The sequence below is a fragment of the Nestor notabilis genome, unplaced genomic scaffold, assembly GCF_000696875.1.
Source record: "Nestor notabilis isolate BGI_N333 unplaced genomic scaffold, ASM69687v1 scaffold6822, whole genome shotgun sequence".
Taxonomy (NCBI): Eukaryota; Metazoa; Chordata; class Aves; order Psittaciformes; family Psittacidae; genus Nestor; species Nestor notabilis.
In genome coordinates, this window is record NW_009919588.1 from 21097 (window position 1) to 32093 (window position 10997).

The 10997-nt window shown below is 47.8% G+C and overlaps 1 protein-coding gene across 1 annotated transcript; it reads right to left on the reverse strand.

The window, feature by feature from the left end:
- Window positions 1-4778: 4778 nt before the first annotated feature.
- Window positions 4779-9800, reverse strand: KCTD2 (potassium channel tetramerization domain containing 2; the record flags this gene model as incomplete). Its single annotated transcript, XM_010010297.1, has 5 exons — window positions 4779-5036; window positions 5601-5726; window positions 8613-8708; window positions 9377-9468; window positions 9692-9800. Coding segments are annotated over 5 exons (453 nt in total), but the record flags the coding sequence as incomplete, so codon positions are not given.
- Window positions 9801-10997: the final 1197 nt, after the last annotated feature.

The window sequence follows — 10997 nt, forward strand, 5'->3', positions numbered from 1 at the left end:
GCAGCAACAGCCACTTGTAGTCAGAAGGCTAAATTAATCCGTGTTTTCCCATCCGTATGTCTTTGCTCCTCCTCCTTCTCCCCATGTTGGGCCTCACTTGTCAACATTATCCACCTTTTGGCATCACCAGAGCTTCACTCTGTGGTTTGCCTCTGCCTCCCCACTGCCTGTCCGTCTGTTGCCACCTCTGTTTCAGGCATTTGAGTTGCAGTGCTGTGTAAACAGGGAAGAACCTAAATCTCAGCTAATCCACCAGCCACATGAAGGACACAAACACAGGGAAGGCCGGCAGCTCTGTGTCTGTGCTAACAGAGGTGGAGGTAATAATAGAGCAGTGATTTAAACCATCCTCCAGGGCTTTTGGGCTAATGCACGTGCCCAGGGCAGCCTCTTGCCCGCAGTCAGTGCAGGCTCAGGGTGCAAGAGGAAGCTGGCTTGAAGAAACTGCAGTTGCGTTTCTTACGTTCATTCCCTTTTTCCCCGGTGGTGGCAGGAGCTGTGTATCTTTGCTCTTGTGGGGCAAGCGGGGAGCTGTTTGCAGGCTGCTGCGGGTGGTCAGTGTGGGTCTTTCCTGGTAATCCCAGGCTGGTTGGAGCTCATCCAGTTCCAACCCCCTGCCACAGGCAGGGACGTCTTCACCTAGATCAGGTTGCCCAGACCCACATCCAGCCTGGCCTTGGGTGTCCCCAGGGATGGTGCATCCCCCACCTCTCTGGGCAGCCTGTGCCAGTGTTTTACCTCCCTCAGTGTAAGGAGTTTTATTGTGATTTTCATTTTCTTTTTGAGGCTGATGTACAACGTGGCCGGTTCAACATCCCACCTACATCCCTTGTCCAAAGCCCCTCTCCAGGTCTCCTGGAGCCCCTTTAGGCACTGGAGCTGCAATAAGGTGTCCCCTTCAGGAGCCTTCTCTTCTCCAGCTGCCCCAGCCCAGCTCTCTCAGCCTGGCTCCAGAGCAGAGCTGCTCCAGCCCTCGCAGCAGCTCCGTGGCCTCCTCTGGACTCACTCTAAAAGGCCCATATCCTTATGGTGGGGACCCCAGAGCTGAACACAGAAATGCAGGGGGACCATATGTGTGTGTCTCATGAGAGCAAAGGGGGAGAATCCCCTCCCTTGTCCTGCTGGTCGTGCTCCTTTTGAAGGGATGAAGCTGTCTGAACAGCCAGACCTTTGCCATGTGTGCTGAGCCAGAGCTGAGTAAGGGTTAGCAAACAAAAGCTGATAAAAAAAGGCATTTTCCTTTCTTAGCTACTCATATTTAATGCTTGTATTGACATTCTACTTGCTTTTGGTTGCCAGTGGAAACGATAAAATGTGGAAGTTTAGATTCTTTTCTATAGCAGCAAATCAGAAACCTGCTTCAGTTTGCCTTTATAGAATCACGGAATGGTGAAAGGACCTTAGAGATCATCCAGCTCCATGGGCAGGGCCACCTCACACTAAACCACGTCACCCAAGGCTCTGTCCAACCTGGCCTTTGAAAATAACCAAGAAGGACTCCAATCTAATTATATCCACCTCTTGCCAAATCACTGTTATAAATGGAGGCAGAAGCACGTCTCCTCCCCCCGCTGCAGTCCCTGAGTGGATGCAGAGAAAGGCGCAGACCGGCAGCTCGCACGTTTCAAACCCATTTCTGAATCTTTATTTGAAAACCACGAACTCGGTCAATCACTCACAGCGTCTCACCTGTTATTCAAACACATTTAATAACCAAAGAGAACCGGTAGCAAAGGGCACTGACACAAACTGTACAAACCCTCCGGGTTCGCAGGTAAAGGTGAGGAGCCCACGGCCCAGCGCCCCGCAGCCCCCCCCAGCCCCCTCTGCCTCAGCCCACTCAGTCACCCCTGAGTAAAACCGCTTTGTGTTTAAAAATGTGCAGAGACAAAGACACTTCGAGAGGTTATTTCCAGTCTTGCCATAAAGGAACAATTTTAGGCCACTGGGAAAGTTTGTTTAAAACCCAAAGTGTCGTACTCGCCATTGCCAGGATTCATACCTGAACATGAACCTTCCCAAGAGGCACAAGCACTCTGAGATAGCCAGTAGATCTACCCCTGCTCACCTACCCTACTCATCACAACACGCTACCTGTTTTGGAGTGAATGGGACAGATTTCATCCTAATGTGTTTTGATATAGTTGTGACTGAGTGAAAGGCAGTGGAAGGCTGTCTTGAGCACAGAAGGGATGCAACTGGTGCATAATGCTGAGACCAGCCTTGGTCTTAGGGTAAAGGTGACCAACCACAGTTGGGAAAGGAGAAATCCTCCTGGGAATGTACCTGCTCTGGATGGACTTCATACCTGGTCCTAAGTATCACCCAAGAACTCAAGCGTCCAGTACTGATTGGTCTCCTACCATAAACTTGGTTTGTTGAGTTTAAAGACCCTGCAATTGAACCCAGAGTCTTCAATCCCCTGGCACGTCCTCACTGCAGAAAGCAGCATGGAAGGGAAAAGCAAGATGCAACTCTGAAAGTCTTTCTTGTGCACGTGAGTTAAAGAGCTCTTCTGTTAGCTGGCAATGGTAACTTTTAGGCTCTCTGTGGCTCAGAGCGGGGAGTGATGGCATCACTCTTGTATCGGGCAATCCTCTGGTGGGCTTCCCCATGGATGGCATTTCTGGTGATACAAACAAGCAAGGATGTGTCACTGTTATCTGCTTGAGCTGTACTGGACAGAAAGCCTCCCTCTGCTTTGAGCTCCATGGCTTGAACAGCAAGGTGCTCAACTGGCACTGATGTGACAAAAGCAGCTTGACCAGTTCCTGTTGCCTTCAGTTTGGTATTTCATGACCAGTTCCCAGAAACTCCCTCCTCTGAGGAAGGGAAAGAAGACAGATGAGAATGTTAAAGGGCTTTTTTAGGCTGCTAACTTGCTTACATGTGCTTCTTGATTTCTTAGCTGTGAGCACAGATGGACGATGAGCGAGGCTACAAGATACTGACAGAGGAGAGATCTCTATACACATCACAGTGTTATTTGGGCCCAGCCAAGGCGTATGGTCTAATCACACCAATACCATCTCACCACATTATAAAGAGGGAAGATAGAAGGCAGAAGAGGAGCTGGGCTCTTCAGCATGATGGCAAGCCAGCTGTGTTTCAACAGCCTGTAACTGACACGAGGTGAATTCAAAGACATTTGGCACAGTCTGTTGTTACCAGCATTAAACTAGCACAGATAATCAGCCTTTCTTGAGAATGAGGCAAAGCCTCCACCAGAGGAGGTATGTTGGCAAAGCAGGATGGGAGGGGGCAGGCAAGAGTGCATACAGGAGGAGGCAGAGTGCAGTGGCGTCACTTGGTGTCCTTACTGCATGTCCTGTCTGTTGAACTGGTCATTGAACCATCAGTAACGCTGCTGCAAGGCCCTGTCAGCAACAAGTGATACGACGGGAAACCTGCCTAATTCTATCTCAAAGCTTTAAGGAGACCACAGGTAGCTGAAGTCCTCCAGAAAGGAGCCCAATGCCTCAGTCCAGGTGAGGAATCTTCTGATACCTTACTGAGACCCAACTGCTCTGAGCTTGTCAATGTCTGTGAATTCCAGCATCTCTGAAGTGCTTCACATCAGTTTGGGACTTGACTCAAAGAGACCCAAGTGCTGGACCCTTGGGCTACAAAGAACAAAGCCAGGATGAAGGGGGGAAAAACATGCAGCAAGTTGCTAAGTAATTCCATTTACCAGACTAGGAGGGACATGCCCTTGGTCAGGGATGGCACAGGTTAACAGAGGGGAACCAGTGACTGCAGTTTGGCTAAGATCAGAATTCAAGAGAGGCACAAACGAACATTTTGCACATCCATCCAAGGCATTCAAAACAAAATAAGGAAAGAAAAGTCACAGAAGTTGACACATCACTTTGGACAAGAAACATTACAACAGTTTGGCAACTTTTCACCAACCCCCCCCAGCTCTGTGCTGCCCCTCTATGATTTGAGGTGATCTCCTAAAGGTGGGGACATGAGGGGGCTGCAGGTAAATCACTGCGTGTAAGTAGGGGATCTCCTCTGCAAAGGATCTCATGGGTTAAAACAAACCTACCTGCTTGCTACAGTACAAAAGAGATTCTGCCTGAAGCCTCCCCTTGGTGAGAAGGAAGGAGACAGAGCCCACGCTGCTGGAGACAAACAAGGCAAAGCTGAACTTGGCAGCAACAAGTCCCTAAACTTGTGACTTCGCACCAGGCTAAGATATGGCCGTGGCAGGGTGCTGGAGGGGAAGATGTCACTGCTCCTCTTCAGTAGAGAAGCGTGAAGGACAACTATCACTCTATCACTACTCTGGGTGAACACAGGTCTCTGTTTATGCATGCGAAGTAACGGGCTTTGGGAAAGACCAGGAGCCCATATATAATAGTGTTAACAGTGAGACCCACATAAGGTGTACACACAACTCCCCTCCCCTTAGTATCTAAACTTAGCTCTTAGGAATTGAACAAGGAACAAATACAAAGCAAGAACGGAAAAGTTTGGGTGGGTTTTTTACGAGTGGTGGTTTTGTTCCTCCTTTCAAAGCCCTGTTCTGCTTTGGGGGGGATCTGGCTGATCAGGAGGGGGAGCACTGCAAGGTCCCTGCACTTTTCTGGTGGCAGCCCTGGGTGCAAGGAATGGCACAGCTCAAATCCAGATCCTCCCACCTGCACCAGCCTGTGGAAGGTGGGACTGATCACAAGGGCCTGTGGACCTGAGCAACCTTCACAAAGGCTCTGACTGGGAATCTGGCTGGTGGAGAAACTCAATACAGCGCTGGCCAAGAAAATGAACCAAATACTTGTGGAAAGGACCATCCCACTGGAAGAGTCTCTTCCTTCCCAGGTTTCCAGGGTAAGAGGGAAGCCTTTGGTTATGACCAGAATTATTCACCATCAGCAGGACAGGCTCGGCTTTGCTTTGCATTAGCTTGGTTACTGTACAAGGGCAAGGTTGCACTGCGGAGAGGCGCTCTGCCCAGCTGGGCTGCCCTTTGACATCTGGGATTAACAGAGTGAATGCTGGAATTACATCCGGGATCCACGCTCCTGAAGAATCTGGAAAAGAAGAGGGTTTCTGTAAACACCTTGGATAAGTTTAGATGCAAAAGTTCATGTTCAGAGTCCTCGGGTTTTGCAGAGAAATGAGATGGAGTAAAGTGAGAGTATCTTGCTGGCTTCTATGCTACCCTAACAAATGACAGGCTGGTTAAAGCAGACTGTTCCCCTTCTCTAGAAATCCTGCTTAGCTGCCTCCCAGGAGTTAAGAATGATGGGTTTTGTTGTTATCCTGGGGAAAAAAAAGAGTAGCTTGAAAAGAAGAAGAGGTGGTCTCCCCCTGCCACATCCTTCAACCACAAAATGTGACCAATCTCAAAGGTCCTTGCAATGCTGCCTTTTTCAAGTCCTTCTCCAATTTGTCTTGATTTGAGACATAAAACCTTAGCTCTTGTTGTGCAGTCATACATAAAATCTTCCAAGAGGGGAAGATCATGCACACAGGAGGAAACAGGAGAGCTGGTACATAGAATTGCTACTGCAAATTATGGCTCTGCTGCTGTAAGAAGAGGGTTTTTTTTCCAAAGGGGAATTCAAGCCAATACCTCTGAGCAGCTGCCTCACCTTTGCCTTCTCGCTCGGCTCCTTGACAATACCATTGGTAGAATTGTTGAGCTCCCTGGACACAACGCAGAGGAATTCTGCCTGGTCTTCGTTTCCGTAGTTATAGGACGATCCAATGCTGATGAGCTGTGCAACAGGAGACAACCAAGGGAACTATCAGTAAGTCTTGACTTCTGCTTTATTCCCACTATTGCTTTGTGTGGTACAAGTGTCCAGTGGGACCCATCCTGGACCTCAAGTGTCTCCCCGTGGCCTCCTGTGTCATAGGCTTTGCTGTGTGTGTATAAGGCAGGGACACGCCGAGCTCCAGAGCCCTCTACTGGCACGTGGAGCCCAGGAGGACATTCCAGCCTGAAACACTAATGCTGAACCTGACAGGGTGTTTTCCAATTAATTACTGGGAGCAGAGAAAGAAAAGACACATCATGTAGATTTTGTTATATAGACATAGATATATTCTGCTAGATAGAGATATATATTTTGCTGTATATAACATCCAGCTAATTCAGACACGGGGTGGACAATGCAGGCTTCCTGGTCCAGACTCCACTGATCTCTGCTCTCAACTTGCCCTGTGACTTTGATGTGTAAAACCTGGAAAGGCAATTCTTTACCACAGGCAGATGTTAGATTAACTGGGGGACACGTGGCAAGACGGCACCATTCTTTACGTAGATGCTGTCAAGATGGAGTTGATATCTGTATAAATGGGATTATATTCTATTGCTGTTGTGATGAGGGGTCTGGACTGGATCCAAGAAATCCCATCTGTCTCATTTATCATTATTACATTAAAAGGACATCCTGGAGTGCAGAGCTAATTTTATCATTTACAGCTCAGTTCTGCTTTCTAGATAATGTAAGTAATGTGAAGAAAGCAGTATGAATTGTATCGATTGTGTACACTAGGAAAGTTTAATATGCAGTGTGCACCCTAACTTCCATGTCCTAATGGATTCTAGAAGAGACGGCTCCGTATTTGACACAGATGACTACGTGGTTTCAGTGCAGCTGCAGGAACACTTGGGCTGTCATACTGCCTGACCCCCAGCACTGTTTTAAACAGCCTTTGATGTTTGTGCTGATGGCAAAAGATAGACAGTAGGATTAAAAAAGGGTTTTTTTCCTTTTCCTTCCCTGCTCCTGTCTTGACTGTTGAATCTCTTTGATACTTCAATACCACACACCACTATTTACTCAACAAAGCATCTTTTGATAAAACCAGCAGTTTTCCAGACTATAGAACTGTAGGGGGACAGGAGAATGGATTTCTCTTAAAAACAGCAGATTTCTATTCCATCCTAATTTAAGCAGCACTGAACAGAACAAGGCAGAGAACCTGAAAGGCCACATGCTCCTCGGAGAGCCCAAGCCTCACAGATAATAACGCTCCAACAGCTTTTACTGCTTCTGCCTTTCCTGCAGGTTTCTGAGCCAGTCTTTTTGGTGTTACAAAGTGACTGGATCCAAAGAACCCAGGAAGGGAACGTTTGCTCTGTTCAACCACTGGCATCCAGGCTAAGCAACAGGCTCTCTTTGTCCCCAGCATGTAGATCTGCTACTGTCTTTCCTAACACGTCTCAGCATGCCAAGTGGTGTGATTCTGGGGAGGGTACAAGCCATGGCAGGGCTGCACATCTGGGCAAGACCTTGGAAACAGGCTGGAGCTACAATGTGCCTCTCAGCAGGGCCCATTTCAGCACTGGACACATCCTGTGCTGCACCATTGCCATGCTCCTGCTCTGTGACCCACTCTGGGCCACCTCACAGCTGGAGGGAAGCTGTGGGGCTGTGTAAGGGATGGTATCTGTCCTGCTCAGGCTTGCTGCCCTTGGGTGTCTGAAATGCAAGTCCTGGAGACAGCACAACCAGCTCATGATGGTGGGAACGTGCTGGAGCAGGACATGCAGGAAATGTTCCTGGTGCCTGTGGTGTACAGGAAGGAAGCTGGTGTGGATTTGTGCAAAGGTTGGATGGTGGAGGGAGGGAACTGGAAGGGAACACAGTAATGTTTGCTTGCAACTAGTATCTTGACCCTGTCATTACAGATCTGAAAAGCAGGACTAGGAAAGATGTAAGGGCGCAGGTTCCTGCGTAGGGGCTTTTGGTTTTGGGGTTGTGTTCATGCATGTGTGAAAGGCAAATTCTGCTTAAGCCAATTTCTGGACAGCAAAACCTGGCTGCTGGAGAACTGCATTTCCATAAAGCAGCTACTGGCTCTTGGTGACAACACGTCACCACCAGCTCACGGGGGCAAGAGGTTTTGGCTAACTCCCCACGATGCAATAGGAGTTTTCAGGCATTACAGAATAGATATATATGGACAAGTGATGCCAAGGTGCTGTTGCTAATCCTCTGCCTCACTTTGTGTCAGCACACATTTCCCACAACATCCACTTGTACTGAAGCTGGATTAATTGGGAAGACAGCAGAGCTGTAATCCAGAGCCTATTCTGCAGTTTCTTAACAGAGCATTGACATGCAGGCCAGCTGGTTTCCAGTTTTCCAGCCTCTTAAATAAAAGAACTGTATTTGATTCCAGAAACCAAATGTGGAACTGATGCCATATTCAACTTCAGTGATATCTAGCCCTGAAACCAGCTGCATTACGAAGGCATCTGCAGGAAGTGTATCTCTCATGTCACTCAGTGCCTCTTCAGCAAATGCTGGAGTCATGGCTTTGAGCTTCCAGAAAAGTTGTGCTGTGTTTTTTATGACTCTCTTAATTTTCCTGTATTAAACTGATGTACTGGGGCCCGGTCTATGTGATGAAATGCAGGAGAAGGGAAGACTTGCTCTGGGATTTGACAAGGATACAAAAAGCGCTGAGAGAAAATGAAATCTCTGTGCAGTGTGAGTGAATCCTGGCAGTTGTTTTACAGAGCAGACTGCTGCTCGCTTCAGGCTGCTTATTCAGCAGAGCAGAGGAGTGTGAAGTGCAATTCAATAGCAAACTCTCCTTATTCCATATGCAGCTTTCAGAGGGGCTCTGCAGTTCTTTGGTAACTGTACCTGTTCAAACTTCCACCCATCGGACATAGTGGACACCATCTGTGTGAGCTCTTCCTCTTGGCACTGCAGGACTCTGTACACATGCTTCACAGGTCCCTAAGGCAGGGAGAAGACAAGTAAGTGTAAGTTTAGCAATTGTTACGCTAGTATCTAGCTAGAAAATGAGTAAGCCTCTCCTGCTCTGTTGTCTTGTTATTTGAGGAAGTCTGAGGGTCCATCCTTCTGACCATCCAACTGATCCTAAAATGGGTACATGCAGTTGGCACCTTTGTCTTAAAAGCCTTGTAGGCATCTAAGGGCTACTAAAAGCAAAACCTCTTTGGCTTTCAAAGCCTTTTACTGCTTTTTGAAAACATTTCTCTTCTGAAATTGAATCTACTGGATGTGTTATCAGCTGAGCAGCAATGCGAAAAACTGACTCAGATGGATATAAAGGGAAGAAAATGGTTTAGAGAAGGAAGAGTTTGAACTGCTCTTTACCTACCAAAGCAGCATGTTTTGCTTTACAGCTACCCAGCTTTGCTCCTGGCCCCTCTTTTTAACTGTTCATTGTCCTTCCCTACAATACTAACAAGATGGCTCAGTGTTCAGTGCTTACAGAACCATAATGGATGCTTTCTCCCAGCTGATCCCTGGATCTACTTGAAAGCACTCATTCCCCCAGTTAAAGATAACTGCTAAACCAAAGAACTGCTGCTAGAAGTGTTGACAGCCACACTTGTGCTTCTGCTGTGCTACAGAAACACAAATACCCCTGTGCCTACTTGAGAGGTTCTGTTCTCGTTGTCCCGTATCCGCTCCTTCACCAGCCGCACGAGAGATGCAATGTTGTAAAACTCAGCTTCTTCCAGTACCCCTAAGGAAGGAAGCAAAAGCAGACACAGATTCTGTTACTTTGTACAGGGTGGAATGAAGATGATTCTGCCACAACAGCCGCTCCTGACTCCAGATCTATCCCAGAGGTGGGAAAATCCCAAATGCCAAATGGGCTATGGCACAGACCTCATGCTCCCAGGCTGAGATCTACCTGGCCCTACCTGACTTTACCCATCAGTTCTTCCCCAGTGTTTTTCTCTTACCTTCCTCTGCAAGCTCCTTGTTTATGATGAGCTTCCCGTGTCGGAGGTAGTTCAGTATTGGACCAAAATAGGTGGGGTCTCTATCGATGAGATACGCCCCTGTCTCATCCTGTTGAAGAGGGATGGGTAAATGGTACCACGAAAAAAGTCATTTCAGTTGCAAACAATAAATTGAACAGTTTTTCTTTTGAGACCCTGGATTTATTTGCCTGTGAAAGGTGTCTGAGTGACTCCACATTTAAACCAACGTTTATGTTTTCAATGTCTGAACTCTGCTACAAATGCTGCTGCTCAGTAACGGTGGTAGATGCTTCAAATTAACCAGTTCTGCACACAGAGTTTATATACCTGGCGACAAAAGCAGGGTTTAGCAGCTTTTCTTTGCTGCAATAATAAGAGCCAAAAGCTGGTGGTTGTCTTCTGTCTAAAATTGGTTTCCAGACTCATATAACTGGGCGACTCTGGGGGAAAACTGGATCTCCAGTTCCAGCTAACAGAATGCACCCATTAAAGTAGCTCCTGTTTACTCCTTTCTACTACAGCAAATGCACACTGCAATGCACCAGCCATGTCTCTAGGAACATAATAACTACTAAATAACCAACAATTCACAACCAAAAGCATGTCTTGAGCCACCTTTGGTGCGTTGACAAACCCTGTGCAGGACTCTTCCATTCCACTCTCTCCATACACCACTTTAAAGCATCATTTCTCCTGGCAATCCATCTGCCCTAAAGCAATAAAAGACTGAAAAAGCCATTCTGAAATGTCACCTCCTCTACTCACTGATGCGGTGACTCCTACTTTGATTGCAGCTTCGATTAAACTCTGAGCACAGTGGCCAAAGACCAGGCTAACTCTCACTCTGACCTACCCACAAAACACATACCAAACCTGGTGCAACCTGGTGCAGCAGCTGCTACCTGCAAGAACTGTTTGCAAACTCCTTATGATGAACTGCAATGAGTTCCAAACTATCCACTGATAGAACGTGCACTGTGATCTTTTATGAGAGCAAAGTGGGATATGGGATCAGGAACACTCCACCACCAAACATGAGAAATCATTAACATTGCTGTTTCTAGGGAAGCTTCCTTCTTGTTCCCTCCCTGCTATAACCACCACGGGAAGCTGCTGGTTTGCCCCTTGAGAGGACCCGTGCCATGGCAGGAGGTGGAGGGCATCGCTGCTGCAGCACCTGCCCGTTACCAGCACCGGGCAGACCCTAATCCCCGTTCTCGGGGATGCGGCCAGCTCTGTAAGTGTGGGACAGGACACGGGACAAGGCGACGGGCCTTGCCACGCC